Genomic DNA, 20,086 nt, shown 5'->3' on the forward strand with positions numbered 1-20,086 from the left:
GAGGGCTGGCCTGTGTTCCATGAGCTGACCAGGTTGGTGTTCAGCAAGGAGGGGAAGGTGACCTGAGCCCATGCCATCCAGCGCTGGTGGCCATGCAGAACCTCCCTCCATGGACAGATGAGCTGGTAGTGCCCTCAGCCCTCCCACGCGAGGCCCCTAAGGGGCCCCTGTCACCCCGACACATCGTACCCAGCCAGCTCAGAGCTTGAGTGGCCAACTGCTGGCCCCCTTTGCCAGCCCAGGGAGAATCTGGCAGCTAGGCCCCAGGAACAGGCTGCATGCCAAGAATGGGGGACCTGCCCCCCAGGTTTCTGACACTAGCCTTGTATGTCTTTGCCCCTCCCTCCCCAAACCAGGATCTCTGCTCCCCTGGCACGCATCCCTGTCCCCAGGGAGTGTCCTTCCGCAGCTCCTTTAGGACAACAAAGAGTTACAGAGGAGCCGCCAGGAGCCAGGGAAGGCAGGGCACAGCGAGGGCCAGGCTTCCTGCCCGGCATCTGTGGGCCTCCCTCCCACACGGGCTGGGCCACCACCAGCGAGCCCTAGCGTGCACCCACAGGCCCGACAGGCGCACACAGGGACGGCGCACCCAGGCCCGGCGCACAGCAGCTCCCATGGGGACGGTGGCCCAGCTGAGACACAAGGCAGGTGGCAGAGGACGCTTTATCGAGAGTCACAGGATGAAACAAGATCTCTGTAGCCAGGTGCCCCCCAGGTATGGCTTCTGCCAAGGCCCATTCCTGCCTGAGGAGGTGGGGTCCCACACGGCTGGCTGCCTGCCCACAGGGCACATGTCGGGATCTCCAGCAAAAGGCCTGAGGCAGCCTCCGCCGGGCCTGGCAGCAGAGCCTTGGCACCCCGAGCGCCAGCCCCTCACATGAGCAGGCAGCAGGGCCTCTTCTCCACGGGGGCCTCCTCGGAGGGGGCTGTGAGCTTGAGCAGGGGCGGGTCCCCACCAGCCCTGGAGCCACACTCAGGCTGGGGAGCCTCTGTGTCCGCAGGCAGACCAGACCCAGGGGCCTCGGGCCCGGGCCCGCGCTGCAGCTTAGCAGCCGCTCGCTGGCGCTTGAGCTCCGCCAGGGTGTGGTGGGCCTTGGTGCGGCCCAGGCTGTGGCCTAGGCTGTCGGGGGCCACGTTTTCCAGGGGGTTCAGCTGGTAGGAGACACTCCGGTCGAGCCGCTTGGAGTACAGGTGCCGTCCCGGGTTGCCCCCAACTCGGCCATTGTGTGGCCTAGACACTTCGGAGTCCTCCTCCTGTAAGGGGAGCGTGGGCCCCAGAGGCCATTCAGGGGGGCCGTCTGGCCTCCCCTGGTCCTGGGCCCACTGCTGTGTGGTAAAGGGGAGGCATGGGGGTGGTGCACCAGCTGGTCTATGGTGCAGGGTCACTGATCCACTGGCTCCTGGGTCAAGGCCTGCTCCACGGTGAGGGGGAGGGGCTCACCTCAGGGGGCGGTGGCCCGAGCTCAGTGTCTGTCTGGCCGTCCTCATCCTCCTCTGGTGGTTCCGGGCTGGTGGGCGGTGGCTGTTGCCACACAATGGCCTCCTGGGCATGCTCCTTGCGGTACAGGCTGGTGCGCTGGGTCAGACTCACCCGCCTCACCACCTTCCTGGGGGAGTGCAGAGTGAGGTTGGGGAGGACACTTCCCTCCCCGTGGACTCTGCCCCAAGCTCCAGCTGGCACCGTGGCCTGCCACTGCCGTCAGAGGGGGCAAAGGCCTGGGCATGGCCAGAGGGGCGGGGGCGGGGCCAGGCAGGGCACAGGTGCTCACCCCCGGCTGCCAGCACTGGAGGTACGGCGGCGCAGCAGAGAGCGCTGGCGACCTTGGCCCCGCAGGAGTGCGTCCTGCTTGTGCTTCAGCTCCAGCAGCTTGGCCCGCACCTCCTCGTCCCCGCACAAGTCTACGGAGAAGCGGGCAGAGGGTCAAGGGCGCCCTCCCTCTGCTCACCTGACCCCGAGGAGGTGGTCCCAGCTCACCAAGAGGCGTCTCTTCCATCAGGGACTTTCCATTGAGGTCGGCTCCGTGTGCCACCAGCAGCTCCACCAGGTGCACCTGCGGGACAGCAGACCAGGCTGCCGAGCTCCAGAGCTGGGAGACCATCAGTGCCCGGCCGCCCACTGCTCCAGCCACTCACCTGGCCCCAGTACGCCGCGGCATGCAGCGGCTCCCAGCCGTCGTGGTCCTTGGCGCCCAGGCTGACCCGGTGTTCCAACAGCAGGGCCGCTGCCTCGCTGAACCCGTTGGCGGCGGCGATGTGTAGCTAAGGCAAACCACCCCTCCTGAGTCCTGGCCACGCCCGCAGCACCCGCCGCCCCCTGCGTTCCCAGGCCAGTCCTCACCAGCGTGGCCCCGTGGTCCCCAGGGGCATCCAGGTCTGCCCCTGTCTGCAGTAGGCCCCGGATGTCCTCCAGCATGTGCAGCTCCGGCAAGGCCCGGGCCTCCTCGATGCCGTCCTGGGTGATGCCTGCAGGGCAACAGGCTCAGAGCCAGCACCGCAGGCCCCACCCTGGCAGCAGGTGGGATCACACTCACCTCGGTTGGCCATGGCCGTCTCAAGGCAGTCCAGCGTCTGCTCATCCTCACAGAGGTCGTAGGGCATGTTTCCATCGGTGTTGACTGCCAAGAGGTCAGCACCACTGCAGGGAAGATGGACAGGGTGCTGGCCATAGGGCCCCTCACCTTCTCCCTACAAGGCCTCACTCAGAGGTCCTTCCTCTGCCAAAGCCTCAGCCTAGGGCTGCCTCCAGGGCAGTGGGGCTGACAATGAGGCCCAGGCCCGATGCTGCTGGAGAGGCTGCCCTGGCCTGTTGGTGCCCCTCAGCCTTGGCTCCTGTCCTCAAGCCCTGCAGTCTCTTCCTGTGTCCCGAGGTTATTGGCACCCATCAGTCCCCATGAACATGCACATTGGGCCCACCTGCCAGGAGTGGGTGATGGTACTCTGGAGGCCCCAGGGGCAGAGCCTGGGCACCAAGACAGCCCTGCAGAGCTGCAGGGAGCCTGGGGGGGGGGGGCCACGGGGGGGTGTCCACTGTGGAGAGGAGAGGGGCTCAGTACTGCCCCTCCCTCGCACATACCATCAATGAATGGGCCGCTCCACAGACAGTCTGAGCAGCTAACCATCTATATCCTACTAGAGGGGTCAGAGTTGAGGAGCCGTGGGCGGGGAGGGGGGACTACTGGATCCGGTGAAGCTGACCATCGGCACGTTCACTCCTCATGGTAAAGGCCTCACCTGGGTCCAGGTGCTCTCTCCCTCCTTGCCATCTCCACCCTCATCACTGACCAGAATGGCATTTCTCTGTACAGAGCCTGGGGAGGCCAGGAGGCCAGTGCTGGAGGTCAAGGCTTGCCCTCAAGGAGTTCCTGAATTCATGACCGTCCTTGGCAGGACATACCCAGGTAAGCAGCCAGGTAGCAGACAACGACCCTGACCAGAGTGCGTGTGGCCCTGCCCACGCCCGGCTCTCCACGCCAGGACACAGGCAGTAAGCAAAGACCAATGGGAACAAGAGGCGAGGGCACACTTCCTCCATACGAGGTGCCCGGGCTGTGTCTTAGGACCAACTGCCCGCTGCCCAGCCGTGGCTCTCCCTGACACAGATGCCCACTCTGCTCCCAGCCACAGCACAGCAGTCAGCCAGGTAACCTCAGGTGCAGGGCCCGCCCAGGACAGAGCCGGCCTGTGGCAGGATCTCCATTCCTGCCCCCTGAGCCACCCCTCAGGGGCCCTACCGGGCAATGAGCAGCTCCACCAGGTGCAGGTGGCCGCAGGTGGCCGCAGCGTGCAGGGGGGTCCAGCTCTCACTGTCTCGGGCATTGACCGTGGCCCCGGCCTCGAGCAGCTGTTGCACCATTTCCCGGAAGTCGTCGATGCAGCTCTGCAAACCAGGCAGCCTGAGCACCAGGCCAGCCCCCTCCACACCCCAGCCCCAGCCCCAGCCAGCTCGCCCTCCAAGCCCCTGCAGGGCTCACCTGGTGCAGGGCCGTCAGACCATCCTCGTTGGCCAGGTCCGGGCTGACCCCGCTCTGAAGGAACTGGCGGACTGCAAGAAGGAGGGGTGGCTCAGGGGGCAGGAATGGAGATCCTGCCACAGGCCGGCTCTGTCCTGGGCAGGCCCTGCACCTGAGGTTACCTGGCTGACTGCTGTGCTGTGGCTGGGAGCAGAGAAGGATGAGGAAGATGGTGGTACAGGTGGCAGGAGGTCTCTGCCTCCAGTACCTAGCAGGACCCACCCTTCCCAAATCCTGGCACTCCACCCCTCAGATTCCCAGACGTACCCCATCCTGTGAGCGTGGTCGCACTGGGCTCCTGACTACCCCACTCTGGCCTGGGTGTTGGTGCCCTCCTCCAACCCCCCTCCCCATGTCCCGTGTCTCCCCCCAGCCTTCCCCACAGACCACTTGGCCCCCACAAACGCCCATCCCTGGTACCTGCACCTCCCTCCCCCCACTGCGAGTGTGGGCTGAGTGCCCAGGCCTGCTCCCCAGGGTCTCCCTAGGAGCAGAACTGGCCCGGCCCTCACTCCTCTTCAGCAGCCCCACCTTGGGCCCAGGCTCTTGCCAAGGTCACCTGGGACCTCTTTGTGGCCTGGACCTCCCTGGGGGTGCCTGTAGGCAGCACAAGGACGCACCCACTTTCCCACAGTGCCCTGTGCCCTATGCCACACCCACCACGCCCTGTCCACTTCCCCAGCCTCGAGCCTTCCTCGCCCCAAGCTCTGCAGCAGAGGCCCCTACCCTGGAAGGAGGCCCGGGGAGGGATGGGGAGCCGGCCCAAAGCTTAGGCCAGGAAGGTCCTGAGGGAAAGCCCTGCTCCCCACAGGACTCTCCTGAGCACAGTCCAGCCCCCGGCCTCTTCCTCCCGGGTCCCTAGCCCAGTCCCCAGCAGGAAGACGGGGCCGCCCCAGCCCACTGCAGCCACACCCGGGACACCTCTCCAGGCCCCTGGAAGCCTCGCACCTGAAGCAGGAGCCTGCATGCTGCCCCCTCACCTGCAGCCACAGCCGAGGCAGCTGGGCGGCCCCCAGGTCCCTGTGAGATGCAGCGTGTCCTTGGCAGGTCTCACGAGGACTACGCCAGGGGGACAGGGACGGGCTGTAGGCTGGGCACTGCCCTGGGGTCAGCCATACTCACCTTCTTCCAGGTCATTTCGGGCAGCGGCCTCGAGAAGGGTGACGCTGGGAGGGAAGAGGACCCGCTTCTGCAGCCTGCCGCCAGCCGCCTCCTTCCGCAGCCGCTCCCTGTGGCCCTTTCTGCCCTGGGCCTCCTTCTCAGCCTGGGCCCACATCTTCACCTGCTGGGCCCGGCGCTTCTGGGCGTGCTTCAGCCGCTCCTGCGTGCTCATCCTGCCCACCGCGGGCATCTCTGCCAGCAGCTCCAGGTGCTCGGCCATGGCGGGAGCTTCCTGCCAGGGGGGTTGCTCGGGGCACCAGACAGGGAAACAAGGGGGCCAGGCTGGGCCTAAGGGGCGGGGCAGCCGGCTGGACTGGGACCCTCGGGGGCATCCCCTCCTCAAGGCTCGGTGCCCTCTGCCCCTGGCAAGGCTGGGTCAGGAGATCCCACTCTGTGACCAGGCTCAGGCAGCCTGAGGGGCACAGGCCCCTGGCAGAAAGGGCAGCGTGGGAGGCGCCAGCAGCCACTTCTCAGGAGCCCTGGCAGCTTGGCTGTTCGAGGGCAGGGCCTCCCTCTCTCCCTCCTGGGGTCAGGGTGCACAGCCTGGGGAGCAGCAGGACCTGTCTGCCTCAGTCCGGGTTCTGCAGCTAGTCGCCCAGGTAACAAAGTCGCAGCTTCCTGGCGCCGCGCCGAAGGGGAAGGGCGGGCAGGACAATGGGCAGAGGCCCCTGGAAGCCCTGGGAGCCCCTTTCCTTCCAAGCCTCAGGAGCCCGGGTAGGGCCTGGGAGCAGCCATGGCCTGGCCTCCTCTGTCCTCTGCCTCCTCCTGTCTGTCTCCCAGGGTCAGTGCATGGGCACTAACAAGGAGGTGTGGCCGGAGGGCGGGCTCAGCAGCCAGAGCAGCCAGGGCAGGGTGTGTGCTTAGAGCCTTGGGGTCCCAGACACGGTGCCCGGGTGAGGCGGAGCGGGTCTGGCAGCCGTCTTCAGGAGGGCAGCCCTGCGGAGGAGCCCGGGCCGGCAATCCAGCCGCAGACAGCCGCGGCTCCACCAGCCTGAGGAGGAAGAGGAAGCTCCGGTCGGGGCTGGCGAGGCTCCCAGCAGCGAGCAGGTGAGACCAGGGCCCTGCCCAGTGTGAGGCCCACCCCGTGCCCACAGAGAGCCCTGCTAGACAACAGTCCTGGCTGCGGGGAGTTGGGGGCTGGGAGCCGGGGGGCCCACAGCTTGCTCTGCCCCCATCTAAGTCACACTGTGTTTAAAAAGGCTGAGAAGGGCCCGGCCAGCATTGCTCAATGGTTGAGCATCGAACTATGAACCAGGAGGTCATGGTTCAATTCCTGGTCAGAGCACATGCCTGGGTTGTGGGCTTGATCCCCAGTAGGGGTGTGTAGGAGGCACCCAATCAATGATTCTCCCATCACTGATGTTTCTCTCTCTCTCCCTCTCCCTTCCTCTCTGATATATACATACTAGAGGCCCGCTGCTGCACGAAATCCATGCAAGGGGCTCGGCCCTCGCTGCCCTGGCTGCCTCAAGGCCCCGCGGCCCCACCCACTCGTCCTTCGGAAGGTCGTTCCGGAAGGTGGTTCAGCAGTCCAGTCTAATTAGCATGTTAGCTCTTTATTACACAGGAGATATATACTTTTTTTTTTTAAAGAAAGGGCTAAGGAGGGAGCTGGGGGCTGCTTCCCAGGCCCAGGGACTGCTTCGCAGGCTGCTCTCTGCCGCGTCCCAAAGCTCCAGGTTCTGGCCCTGGTCCCATAGCATCGACCTGTCTGCCCCCAGGCTGGGCCAGGCAAGCCTGCCTTCTCCTTGGGCTCTCCAGGAACTGCCCCAGGGCAGGCCCTACCTCCTGGGCCTCAGGCCAAACAAGGCCCCGCCTGTCCTGGCCAACACCCTGGCTCCCCAGCCCAGCATCGGGCCTTTTCCTCATGGGCCTAGCCCAGTCCAGTCAATGCCCCAGCCATCTGGGCTGCAAGAAAAGCCCCCATCATGTGGACACGGGTGGAGTGGCCTCCCAGGGCTGGGATCTATGAAGCCAGGCAGGCAGCTTGGCTGGGGCACAGCCACATAGAATCCACCGTGGCCTTCCTGCCCAGTACCCGTGTGGTCACTGGGTGTGGTCACATGACATGCCTCAGGAGGCCCTGGCTGTATTCCATCCAGAAGGTCCCCTTTACACTCGTCCAGGCCTGTGGCCATCTAGAAACTGACCCCTCCTCTGGCCAGACTTGTATTGAGGGCGCCTAGTGAGCACTCCTTCTTTCTGTCCTGGGCCAGATCAAATGAGATCCGGTTCTTCCTGCTCCAGGACCTCCAGGAGTTTCCCTGTCAAGGCCCGACCTGCTCTGGCCTCTGCCCATGCGCTGGCCTCTGCGAGCCTGGCCTGGGCGGCTTCTTGGGGATGGAATTGGGGACTAGCTAGGCCCAGGGAAGAGCTGTCCAGGCAGCACCCCTGCTCTGGGCAGCCTGTGTCCAGCTGCCACCTCTGCCGACTCCTGGGGCCAGGGGCAGGCGCAAGCTGTCCAGACTCCCCGTCCCAGCCCGTCCTGCCTTGGCCCTCGGGCACACAGCCTCCACCGTGAGACAGGCTGGGCCAGGCCCTGCAGGTACCTGCCAGCTCCTGACCACACCTGAGGCACAGCAGAGCCTCCCCACCGCCCCCCCCCCCGACCCCCCGGCAAGACCCCCTTCCCCCCTTTCTGCTGGTTACCTACAGCTCCCCTCATGCCCCTCTCTGCCCAAGAGCTGGGATCCACCCCCAACCCGCCCCTCCTGCTAGGTGGGACCTTCCCCTCTTTCCTCAGTCTCTGGGCCTGTCAGGGAAACGGACCCCAAGAGCCCAGAGCACGGGCAGAGCTCACAGCCCTCTGCTTGGCCCTCCATATCCAGCCCAAGGAAGCCCCTCCCCTCCAGCTTCCCAGCAGAGGGGGCCCCAGGGTCCCCTGCACCAGTCTCACTTCCCCAAGATGGTGCCAACGTGAGAGCCACTGCCTCACTTTGTTATGTTTAACGAGATGTAAGCGATGTCATCATTTCATCGGAGAAGAGACTCATGCCCACGTCCTGCAGACAACCCCCTCGGGTCGCAGCGAGCTTCCCACAGAACGCATGCTGTCTTTGGTTTATCATGTGAAGGCCTTCTCCGCAAACCCCTCACAGAGCAGGTCCCCCCCCCCGCCAGCCGCAGTGGAGGAAAGGGCCCCGCCCGTCCCAGCACCTGGGGCCGCTCACCCAGGTCCTCTGCCCACAGGTCCTCCCTCTGCGGGGCGCCTGCGGGCCACCCTCCTGCTGGGAGCCCCTGAAGGCAGGTTCCGGGGGACTTGGGGCAGCTGGACCTGGGCGTCCTTGGAGAAAGAAGGTGCCACGGTGACTCCAGGGCCCCGCTGCAATGGGCAACCCCTCCCAGAACCTGACCCCCCGCCCGCCTGAGACCCCTGCCCCCTGCCCCTCACCTAGCTGCGCTCAGCCTCCTCTTTCAGTCACAGCCCAGGAACAGCTGCCGGAACCGGCGGCCATCCCCTCAGTGGAGCCACGAAGGCGAGACTGGCTCAGGAGGGTTCCCCCGGAATGGCCCACACTCCACACCCAGGCCGAGGGGGCTCAGCAGGGCAGCTCCCGCCTCTGTCTACAAATCCTCCCCCAAGCCTCCCTGGAATGTCAAACAGAGATAATCTGAGCCACTTTTTCCAGCTCTCAGCTCTGTGCCAGGCGAGCTGCACAGGAGTGTGGATGGAGGTGGGAGGCCCCAAAACCTGGGCTCCCCAAGACTGCCAAGAGCACCCCGGGACCCCTGGCCTTTTGGACGAGAGGCCTTGGTCCCCAACCCCAGCCCAGGAGTGTTTCAGCAGCTCCCCACACCCACTGCCACTGCCCTCCAGCGGGTCCCTGTCATGACCCCCACCTTCCACAGGGGAAACGGAGCCTCTGCCTGAATGCAGGTGCCCGTGAACCACTGCTCCACCTGCCTCTCGTGTCCACTTCCTAGCACCTTGCGAGCGAAGGACAGGGCAACAAGAGCCAGAGTCTGGGAGGGGCCACGGGGAGGGGAGAATCTCAGCAATGCTGGGGGCAGGGCAGCCCCAGCTGCAAGGCCCGGTCCCTGCCACGTCCCCTGGTTCTGGGGGTTTCACGTCTGCCCTGCTTGGGCTGTTGGAGTGGGCTCCCATAGCTGCCAATCAAAAGAGCTGGTTTTACTTGTGACATCCTATATAATAAAGATGTAATATGCAAATTGACCCTCACACCCTCACAAGATGGCTGCCTACGACCAGGCCGGCAGGGGAGTTAGTGAGGGATGACCAAACAACTGAACATCAGGCTGCGTGGGGCGACTAGGCCAGTGGGGGGGGGGGCAGTTGGGGGAGCAACCAGGCCAGCAGAGGGGGGGCAGTTGGAGCAACCAGGCTGGCAGAGGGGGTGCAGCTGGGGGCAACTAGGCTGGCAGGGGGGGCAGTTAGGGGTGATCAGGCTGGCATGCAGATGCAGTGAGGGGTGATCAGGCTGGCGGCAGGGGGGCAGTTAGGGGCAACCAGGCAGGCAGGCAAGTGAGTGATTAGGAGCTAGCGATCCAGGATTGTGAGAGGAATGCCTGACTGCTGGTTTAGGTGATCAGGCCTAAACCGGCAGTCAGACATCCCCCAAGGGGTCCCGGATTGGAGAGGGTGCAGGCTGGGCTGAGGGGACCCCCCCATGTACGAATTTCGTGCACAGGGCCTCTAGTTACTTACAATAGCCAGAAGGGAAACTTCCACAGATGCCCCGACTCTAAGTAAAGTGTGTTGTCATTCTGCAGAAACAGAGACAAGGTGAGATGAGGTCATCGAAACGTCATGGTGCGGGACTCTGAGGCAGAGCGGACACTGCCCTGGCCTGCAGGAGCAGAGAGGGCGAGAGGCAGGGGCTGCTGTGTGAGATTCCTGGGCAGCGAGGGCCCGCGCAGCAAGGCCTCAGGGACACCCTTAGTTCATTAGGCCCCCAGCCCTACCCAGGCTCTCACTGCCCCACCCAGACTTGGCTCACCCGGGAGACTGCGTCCCTGCAGAACGCGCCACCCCACAGGCACAAGTGCCCCACTTCCAGGCGGTGAAGGCCTGTCTGGGGTCCTGGCCTGTCTCTTCCACGAGAGGACACGCTTGTTGGGGGCTCGGCGAGTGCTGGCACCTGGAAGAGGGGCCTTCGGTCGTGTGGGAGGGCTGGTGGCAAAGCCGGCAGTGCCGTGTGGCTGGGCAGCAGGCCCCTCAGGCCCAAGTGCCCCGTGGCTCACTCCACCCAGAGGGGGAGCAGGTGCCCGGAGACCCTGAAACGTGAGGAGTGCTGCACGAGGCCATGAGGAAGCGACCGTGTGCGGGCTCCATCCCCCGACAGCTCTCCTCACTGCCCTGCTCCACCTGGCTATGCTCGGGGGTGGGGACGGGGACAAAGGGGAACAAGGGCAGGCCCTACCCTCAGCGAGGTCCACTGCAGGCAGGCAGAGGTCACGGGGTGGCCATCCAGGGGCCTCTGCGCCTAGATCCCCATGAGGAGAAGGGCCCCGCAGCAGGTTGGGGAGCAGCAGTGGGGAGCTGGGGGCTGACAGGTGGGCTGAGGAAGTGTGAATGGCAAGGGCAGTGTGGCAGTGGCTTCTCGAAATGGCGGAGAGACCGTGGAAGAGCAAATCGGGTGCTGCCGTGGGCACCCTCCCCACGGACACCCTATGTGCAGAGCAGCATCCCCAGGGCACACTCCCCTGCCCGGAGGCCTGCCCTGCAGCTTTCTAGACGCTAACTCCCAGCACTCCCCCCAGGCCCCCAGCCGCAGCACCGTTAGGACAAAACGCTGGAAATGACCTGCCAGCCTCGGAGGGGCTGGGCTAAGGAGGTCCCGGGGCTGAGGAGGAGCGCGTGCATGATTGGCGTCTGCTCAGTGAAAAGGTGTAAGATCTGTGTATGACAGGCTGCCTTTCTGCAAACAAGGAATAAACAATGTAGATCTGTGTCCATGTGGACACACGAGAGATGACGGACAGGTCACGGGTGGGGGCAGCTGGGTGGTGTGCACTTTAGGTCATTTCTGCTGTTTGACTTTGAGACCTGAAGGTAAACTTCAAAACAACTTGACACACTCTGCTTGGGGAGGGCAGGTGTGCACACCGCTCGGGACCGGGCGGGCGGGCGGGCGGGCGGGGCTGCCACCTTCTGTCCTGGCCAAGAAGCTGGCCTCTGCCCAACCGGCCGCAGGAGCCAGAGGCTTTCAGACAAGAGTGATGTGATCAGACCCAGGGGGGCCTCCCGGAGACGCGGACACCTGCACCCTCCCCAGCAGGGAGTGGACAGAGGACAAGAGGAGCCAGGGGCAGGTGGGGAGGCGGTCAGATCCCAGGAAAGGCCAGCGAGGGGCAGGCGGGGAGGAAGGAGAGCCCTGAGAAGGGGGCGGGGCTGGGAGCGTGTCCAGGGGAGGGGCAGAGGGGAGAAGACCAGGTGCTGCTGCAGGGACCGTGCGGAGGGCTGAGCAGGTGGCAGGAGCCCCAGCACACAGACAGGGTCCCCCTCTTCTCATGGTCACATCAGACCCAGTGGGAGGAGCAATAAAACCACAGACGGGAGGGACAAGCAAAGGGACAGCCTTTCTGAACCTGACACAAAACCCGGAAACCTGAGAGAAAATGGATTAACCCCATCACACTCCATTTTCAAAATGCCTGCTCGGTGCAAACACCACCAAACCTGCTGAGCTCGCCTCGGGCGCACACCCTTCTCCCTCCTCCGCCGCAACCCATCACCTCTACCTTCCTCTCTCCCTCTCCGAGCGCCAAGGCCCTGCCTTTGCCGCTGTAACGTGTCTCCTGAGCCCGTTTCTTCTGCTCACATGCTCCCGTCGTCTGTCTCGGAGGAGGAACGGCAACAAAAGGCACCAGAGCCTCTGGGGAAAACCACACAGGAGCAGCGCGCTGAACTCACCTCAGACTCCGTGGAGTCAGTCAAAACCCCCGTAGTTGTGCTGCAAACTCTGATTTTCCAACACAAGTCTCTCTCCAAACTAAGTCTCCATTTTATATGAAATGCAAAAGGTCAAGAATAGTTGGGACAACCCTAAAAGGAACAAGTTTCAAGTGCTTACACATTGTAGATACCGAGGTTCATCATAAAGGTTAGCAAGACGCGAAGGCACTGGTGCGCCCGAGTGCAGACAGCGGCTCGGACCCCGCGCAGCGGGAAGGGAGTCTTTCCAATGAAGACACGGGGCAGGGGCTGTGCCGCTGTCTGCCCGAGGGGAAGCCTGCACATGGCCAACCGGACTCAACACCATGGAAGCGTCTGCTCTGCCAAAGACCCTGTGAAGAGGCAAACCACAGACCCAACCACGGACAGTCCGGCAGCACAAAGGACTCCCAAAGCTCAGCAGGAAAAAAACCAACATTCCAACTAGAAAGTGGGCAAAAGGTGGGACCAGACACTCCACGGACCAGGACACAGTGCGAGGGGCCCTGGCGGCTTACCCTCAAGGAGACGCAAACGGTGGCCATAGGGAGCAAGGGTCTCCCCTGCTGGGGTGCAGCCACTCTGGAAACGTTGGGCAGTTTCTTAAAAAAAAACTAAACGTGTGCTTTCCGCATGACCGAGCAGCTGTGCTTTTGGGCACTTATCCCGGAGAAATGAAAATTTAAGTTCACACAAAAACCTGTGCGTGGATTTCATAGCGACTTGATTCATAACAGCACCACGCTGTGCACAGCTCAGGGGGCAGGAGGGCACCAGCACGGCCCCAACAGCCACGCCTGCGGGGCGCAGTCAAAGGCACTCCCCGGAGGCCAGATCCAGGGTGTGGGGCGGCGCTGAGGAAGGGGAGGCTGCACCAGGCTCACAGGGTCCTGTGTGGTGACACATATCTACACGTGTGACACGTGTGATAGGCTGCACAGAGCTAAGCACACATTCACACACTCACACGCAACACATGTAACTCTGGTAAACCTGTAAGGGTCTGTGTCCCGGGCGAGGGCGGCAGCGCAGGCATGTGCCCTTGGGGGACCAGAACGTGAGGGGTCTCTCTGATTTCTTTTTTTTTTTTTTAATATATTTTTATTGATTTCAGAGAGGAAGGGAGAGGTAGAAACATCAATGATGAGAAAGAGTCACCGATCGGCCGACTCCTGCATGTCCCCCATGGGGTATCAAGCCCGCAACCCAGGCATGCGCCCCCGGCTGGAATCGAACCTGGGACCCTTCAGTCCGCAGGCAGACGCTCCATCCACCGAGCCAAACCAGCCAGAGCCCTCTCTGATTTCTTACAACCATGCATGTACATCTACAATGATCTCAAAGTAACATTCAAAAATAAAACGAGTGAAAAAGCAAGCCACCAAGTAGGAAGTAATATTGGCAACATTCCAGACAGGAATGTGGGCCAGACTTCACTCGGCAGCCACTTGGCATCAGCAAACACACAGAAAGGCGCCCACGTCCTTGGTCGTCAGGGAAGCGCACAGGAAACCTGACACAGACCGGGACACGCCCCCCAGACAGCGACCAGCACCCCCAGGGAAGACCCAGCCCAGGACTGTCCCCGACCACGTGGGGGTGTCTGTGAAACACGCATTCCCCATGGCCATCCTGCTCCGGCACGGGTCCCACACTGGACCTGCGCGGGGCCATGGCTAGCAAGGACACCCCAGGGCAGCTGACCACGGGGCACAGGCTTTCGTTCACAGACCAGAGATGCTCAGCAACCCGAGGCGCAGGCGGCACTGGGCCCCGTGGCGGGCAGTGCGCTCCAAGACGGAGGGCACCAGGGGCCTCCCAGGCCTGGCCTCACTGGCAGTGGGAACCACCAGGATGGCTCCGGCAGCAGAAAGCGGGCAGACGGAGAGGGTGGGCAGCACTCTGAGACAGAGGCTGGTGGGAGACCTGCAGGGCGTTCTGAGGAACCTACAGGAGCGTTACTCAAATAAACAGCGAGGTTGTAGGACACCAGTGCAACGTCAAAATCAACTGCGTGTCTGTACTTGGAAAACGCAGAACTTTAAATATCATTTATAAAATCCGTATCACAAAGCATGGAATACACACACACACACACACACACACACACACACACACACACCAGGCAAGCAGACCCGGAGGACAACCCCAACTGCAACCACATGAGGCCAGGAGCCACCCAGCTAAGATGATTCTGAACTCCTTACCCACACAGAAACTCTGAGATAATGTTTACTGCTTAAACCATTCTATTTTAAGATTATTTGTTAAAAGGCAATAGACAATTAGTACAGAGACCTAAATAAATGGAGATGTACCATGTTCTATATTGTTAAAATGTCAATTCACCCCCAAAAAAAGCTACAGGATTAATACAATCCCAGTCAAAATCCCAATAAGCTTTTCTGTGGGAAACCACATGCTAATTCTAAATGTATAAGGAGCCGAAACCGGTTTGGCTCAGTGGATAGAGCGTCGGCCTGCGGACTGAAAGGTCCCAGGTTCCATTCCGGTCAAGGGCATGTACCTTGGTTGCGGGCACATCCCCAGTAGGAGGTGTGCAGGAGGCAGCTGGTCGATGTTTCTAACTCTCTATCCCTCTCCCTTCCTCTCTGTAAAAAATCAATAAAATGTATTTTTTTAAAAAAAATAAATAAATGTATAAGGAACTGCATGATATCTTGAAGAACCAAAATGATGTGAAAAACAGAAACCAAGTTGGAGAAGTTAGAGTTCTTGATCTCAAGACTTCAGAAGCTACAACAATCAGACCTGTGGGACAGCAGCACAAGGTCCATGCATAAGACAGAGAGTCCAAAACCAGACCCACTCCTGCACGTCCACTGGTTTTCAACGGGGTGGTAGGCAATAGGACGGAGAGAGGGTGGTCTTCAAAAAGGGGTGTCGGGACCACCAGGTGTCCACAAGGAAACAACGCCCTTGGCCTCTACTCGCAGCGTGAAAGAAAGCACAGGCAGGAAAGGAAAACGACAAACTGGACTTCATCGAAATTAAAAGCGTCTACCATTCAAGACACTGGCACACAATTACCAGGCCGGCCAGCCTGAGAGGGTGGGACTGGCATCCTAAAAGAACTCCTAAAACTCAATCAGACAAACAGCCCATTTTTTAAAAAAGTTTTTATTGATTTTAGAGGAAGAGGGAGAGGAGAGAGAGAGAGAGAGAGAGAGAGAGAGAGAGAGAGAGAGAGAGCGCAACATCGATCAGCCGCCTCCCAAAAGCCCCTACCAGGGATTGAGCATGTACTCTGACCAGGAAGCTAACCAGTGAGCCCGCGGTGCACGGGACGACACTCAACCAGCTGAGCCACACCGGCCAGGCACACAGCCCGTCTTTTGAAGTTACACAAAAGAAGATATACAAATGTCCAGCAAAGCAAGCACACGAAGAAGATGCTCACCACCACCCCTAGGAATTGCCACCTAAAACCACCATGAGCCCCCTACACGCCTATGACAGCGCTGACTTAAAGAGAATATGGAGCGAGGAGGGGTGTAAAATGAATGTGAAGCCATTTTAGAAAATAGTTCGGCAGTTTCTTATGAAATTAACCACCCACTTCAACCCGTTCTATCATTTCAGACCAAGAGAAATAAACCCCATGTCCACACAGACTTGTAAGCACGAATGCTCAGAGCAGCTGTGCTCACAGCAGCCGAACCCTGGTGTGTGTACACCTGCCCGGCCGGCGTGGCTCAGTGGCTGAGTGTCAACCCATGAACCAGGAGGTCACAGTTCAATTCCCTGTCAGGGCACAGGCCCAGGTTGTGGGCTCCGATACCCAGTAGGGAGTGTGCAGGAGGCAGCCAATCGATAATCCTCTCTCATCACTGATGTTTCTATCTCTCTCCCTCTCCCTTCCTCTCTCTGAAAATCAATAAAGAATAAGTAAATCAATGTTACTATAGGACAATTTATCTTTAAAAAGAAAGAAAGAAATGGCTGTTACCTGCACCATGGAATACCCCACTCAGCAAAACAGGGATCAACTACCCACACAGGCCACCCCTGGTTTTCCCAGCGTTCCCGCAGGGGAAGGAGTCCGACCCCGAGGGTTTTGTATGGTTTTGTTCACGTGGAACTCTACGAGGGAGACGGGAATCTACAGGAGAAAGCGATGCACTGGCTGCCGAGGCTCTACCCCTAGACGGCGGCGTGTTTCCCAGAGGGGTACCTCTCTCAAAATCCACCACGCACTCGCTCCTCCTCCATGGCACCCTCCCCCTGGGCATCTGTGGAAGCAGGCTTCCCTGCACCTCTCTGCCCCTTCTCAGCATGGGTGCTAGGGAGCTGGGAGGGGTGAGGGAAGCTGGATCTCTCCCTTCCACCTCCACGCAGAGGTTGTGCTGGTGAAAAGGTGGTGGGATGGGGCCAGAGCAGAGGAGGGAGGATTTCGGGCGAGTACAAGAATCAGATCACTCACCTGGCTAAGGTACAAAGGATGAAGGCAAAGAGCTGAGACAGAGCCAGGGTCACGGGGCAGGGCGGGGGGTGGGGGGCAGCTGCTGCACCCAGCTATTTGGATGAAGGCATGGATGGGAAGGGCCCTATCAGGGCTCTTTAGGAGGAAGTTTTGAGAGAGCCAGGAGGTGAGGGAAGAGCCTGGGACTCCCACTCAGATGCTTTGCTGACGCGTGGACTGTGCTGGGGCTGGGGCTGGGCTGGGGCACTCTTGGGCAGCTATGGTATGCTGGTCACCGGAGGTTCACCTGAGACGCAGACTCCAAAACGGCACACAGTGAACAGGCCGCTGGTAGATACCAGAGATTTGGGGAGGGCCCCCCTTTCTCTGGCTTCCCTAAACCTGGAAGGACTCCATGCACGCCTCCCTCTCCGCAGCCACGGAAATTAATCCCACAGTCACCGCAGCCTCTGCTCCAGGACGCAAGGGGTCCCCACCGCCCCTGGTACTCCCTCGCGGGCCTGGGGTACCCCCTGCACAGCATGGGGCCAGGCGCTTTCCACACATTAGAACGTCTCAACGTGACCCCAATCTGTGAGGTGGAGCCCCGGATCCCCACGCTCTAAGTGAGGTCACTCGAGCCCCTGAAAGTGTAAGGAACTTGCCCCGAGAGGCCCCAGTGGGCCCCCTGGCCTGAGGCCAAAGCCCACAGCAGCCTGGGTGAGTCACTTCCCGGCGGCCGCAGGGCCTGGGCCGAGATGGAGATGCTCACAGTGTGACCACAGGCTGCAGGAATGAAAACCATCCCTCACGTCCGTAACACACGAAAAGCCACTCTGGTGGCCTTCAGGGGCGTCTCTTCTCCAAGCTGCTCCTGGCCGGTAGCACCGACCCTGGGCCTCACCCACCAGCACCCAGTGAGGCCTGGAGAGACCTCTGCCCTGGCCTGTGTGCACCCAGACCTGGGATTCCCGAGGCGGCCCATCTGGGCCCTGCCTCCTCTCCCTCCCAACCTGATCTTATCTTCCTCTTCCTCTCAGCTCAGCGCAGCCTCCCCTCAGGCCTCCTCCCTCCTGGGGGCCCGCATCCCGTCTCCCCCAGGCTGGCCTCCAGTCTCCCCAGGGACCCGTCCTCCTCTCTCCCTGGAGACCCAGCCTCCTCTGCCCCTGTGATCGGCCTCTTCTCTCCCTGGAGGCCCGGCCTCCCGTCTCCCCCTGTGACCGGCCTCCTCTCCCCCTGTGACCGGCCTCCTCTCTCCCTGTGACCGGCCTCCTCTCCCCCTGCGACCGGCCTCCTCTCCCCCTGTGACCGGCCTCCTCTCCCCCTGTGACCGGCCTCCTCTCTCCCTGGAGGCCCGGCCTCCCGTCTCCCCCTGTGACCGGCCTCCTCTCTCCCTGGAGGCCCGGCCTCCTCATTCCCCTGTGACCGGCCTCCTCATTCCCCAAGGCTGGCCCGGCCTCCTCCCTCCTGGGGGCCCGGCCTCCCGTCTCTCCAAGGCTGGCCTCCCGTCTCCCGGGGACCCGTCCTCCTCCCACCGCAGGCCCCGGAAGTCCGAGCCTCACCTTCCGCCGCGCGCAATCGGTCGGATCCGGTCCACCGGTCAGTCAGCCCCGCGCTCCTCCAGGCGCCGCAGGGGCGGGCCCCGCGCCGGGCCCTCGCCATGGCAACGCTACACTTCCGGCCGCGCGGCCCAGAGCCGGAAGCCCGGCGCCCGAGGGAGCCGGGGGCGGGGTCTGCCCTGAGCGGCGGGTGGGTCTCTGCGGCAGGGGCGCCCTCGGCGTGGGGGGCCCGGGAGGGGCGGGAAGGGCGAGTCGGCGGAAGGCTCTCGGGAGGGTGGTCGTCCCTGGAGGCTGCGCTTTAACGGAGGGGTCGGCGTTCAGCCGACAAAGCGGAGGCATCTCGCGCAGAGGGAGCCGCCGGCGTGGGGGCAGGACAGTGCGGAGCCTCGGGAGGCCGCGGGCTGTGGTCCGAGGTGGCCGGTCGGGAACAGGAGCTGGCTTTATCCGGGAAGCGGGGGAGGACCGGGGAGGGGAGCGGAGGCTGACGGCCGAGGGCCGGGTGGTAGCCGCCTGGAGACACACACCCTCTGGAGCTCTCGGGACAGAGGGAGCCGGGCGAAGTGTGAAGGGAGAGGCGGGCCGTGGAACAGCGAGGCACCCACGTGCACCGCAGCCCAGGCCTCACCGAGCTCCGATGCCTCCCTGGGGTGCGGGGGCCTTGGGGCCAACACTAGCCACCACTGCCAGTAAGATCTGGACCAACTTGCCCGGTGTGTGTGGGTGGGGGCGTCTGGGTTTTAAGGCCTTGATGACTCATAGATCAGGTCGCCAGGGAGGACACGGTGAGGGGACAGAGAGGGTCTGGGAGTTAGGAGGACTGGTGAGTCTGGGTAGCTGCCAGGGGCATTTTGCCAGGACCACACCTGTGGATCAGTCCTGTCCCTGCTAAAGCCCTCACAGGGGGCCAGGTCTGCGCAGGGGGTGCTGGTCCCGCAGGCTTCACTAGCCTGAGCTTCCACTGCCTCTCTAGAGAGCCCCTCCTCCACCCGGGCCAGCCCCCTCCAGCCTGGAGCGCATTTCCCTTCTAGACCCCAGAGGAACCCTGGTGTGCCCGCAAGGATTTTTTAAATATGCAATACCGAGGGAAGGTAAGGGAGGATGGGGGTAAGGAGGAGAGATCAACCAAAGGATTTGTATGCATGCATATAAGCCTAACCAATGGACACAGACACCAGGGGCGTGAGGGCATGAGTGGGGAAGTGGGGGGAGGGGGGACAAGGGGGTTAAGGACACATATGTAATACCTTAATCAATAAAGAAAAAAATAATAAAACATACACAAAATAAAATATGCCATACCTGACTATTTAGAGAGGGACACTGACCTCTTTTCCTTTAGATTATCAAATAAAAGATGACAACAGCCAACATAGCTGATGTAAATGAATCTGTTGTAAATGAATCAAAATTATACCAATTTTAAAAATATATGTTCTTATTGATTTTAGAGGGAGATGAAGGGAGAGGGATAGATAGAAACATCGATTGGCTGCCTCCTGCACAGATCAAGCCTGCAACCCAGGCATGTGCCCCCTGACCAGGAATCAAACAGGTGACCTCTTGGTTCATGGGTTGATGCTCAACCACTGAGCCACACCAGCCAGGCCCTATTTGGTTTGTTGTTTTTTGTCAGATGGGCAAAAAAAAAAAAAAGGTTTTGGTGTGACACCGAAGACTTTTAGTAATTAGTTTATGTGCCACGAGATGAAGAAAATTGACAACCGCTGTTCCAGGCCAGGGGTGCAAAACCTTGTTTTCTGCCAAGGGCCTTTGGATATTTATAACCTCATACATGGGCCATACAAAATTATCAACTTAAACATTACCTTGCTCTGAAAAAAGCTCCTAGATTGATTGAACTTCGAGTCCCGCCTGCAGTTGCCCTGATGGGGCCAGACCAAATGACAAGGCCCGTCCCCGCCAGCGTTCCCCACCCCTGTCCTAGACCAAGCGCCAGGGTGCTGCGGCTGCCTCCAGTCCTTCCTGTGCACCCACACACAGGCCTGCACGCACTCCCACGCGGGGTGAAGCCAGGTGC

At 61.4% G+C, this 20,086-nt stretch overlaps 1 protein-coding gene across 3 annotated transcripts; it reads right to left on the bottom strand.

Annotated features, from left to right (window-relative positions):
* Positions 1-649: 649 nt before the first annotated feature.
* Positions 650-18,142, bottom strand: PPP1R16A (protein phosphatase 1 regulatory subunit 16A). 3 transcript variants are annotated; one of them, XM_054708583.1, is made up of 14 exons: positions 18,052-18,142; positions 9,838-9,896; positions 8,563-8,759; positions 8,342-8,454; positions 5,133-6,162; positions 3,972-4,042; positions 3,732-3,877; positions 2,532-2,635; positions 2,339-2,463; positions 2,134-2,259; positions 1,976-2,051; positions 1,770-1,899; positions 1,442-1,607; positions 650-1,254 (listed from the first exon to the last, which is right to left on the bottom strand). In XM_054708583.1, exons 5-14 carry the CDS (start codon positions 5,389-5,391, stop codon positions 874-876), a joined length of 1,584 nt encoding a protein of 527 aa, XP_054564558.1. In that variant the 5' UTR covers positions 5,392-6,162; positions 8,342-8,454; positions 8,563-8,759; positions 9,838-9,896; positions 18,052-18,142; the 3' UTR covers positions 650-873. The 3 variants fall into 3 exon arrangements, with proteins under 3 accessions (XP_054564558.1, XP_054564557.1, XP_054564559.1); XM_054708582.1 differs by lacking the exons at positions 8,342-8,454; positions 8,563-8,759; XM_054708584.1 differs by lacking the exons at positions 8,342-8,454; positions 9,838-9,896; positions 18,052-18,142 and having other exon boundaries at positions 8,563-8,581.
* Positions 18,143-20,086: the final 1,944 nt, after the last annotated feature.

Source organism: Eptesicus fuscus, chromosome 19 (genome assembly GCF_027574615.1).
Source record: "Eptesicus fuscus isolate TK198812 chromosome 19, DD_ASM_mEF_20220401, whole genome shotgun sequence".
Taxonomy (NCBI): domain Eukaryota; kingdom Metazoa; phylum Chordata; class Mammalia; order Chiroptera; family Vespertilionidae; genus Eptesicus; species Eptesicus fuscus.

Excerpts from the sequence above, each read along its gene's own strand:
- PPP1R16A (XM_054708582.1), bottom strand. The coding sequence starts at position 5,391 with ATGGCCGAGCACCTGGAGCTGCTGGCAGAGATGCCCGCGGTGGGCAGG. Across the intron at positions 2,464-2,531 it reads GACGGCCATGGCCAACCGAG|GCATCACCCAGGACGGCATC; the intron begins GTGAGTGTGATC and ends GTTGCCCTGCAG. Across the intron at positions 1,255-1,441 it reads TCGGGCCACCGCCCCCTGAG|GAGGAGGACTCCGAAGTGTC; the intron begins GTGAGCCCCTCC and ends CTCCCCTTACAG.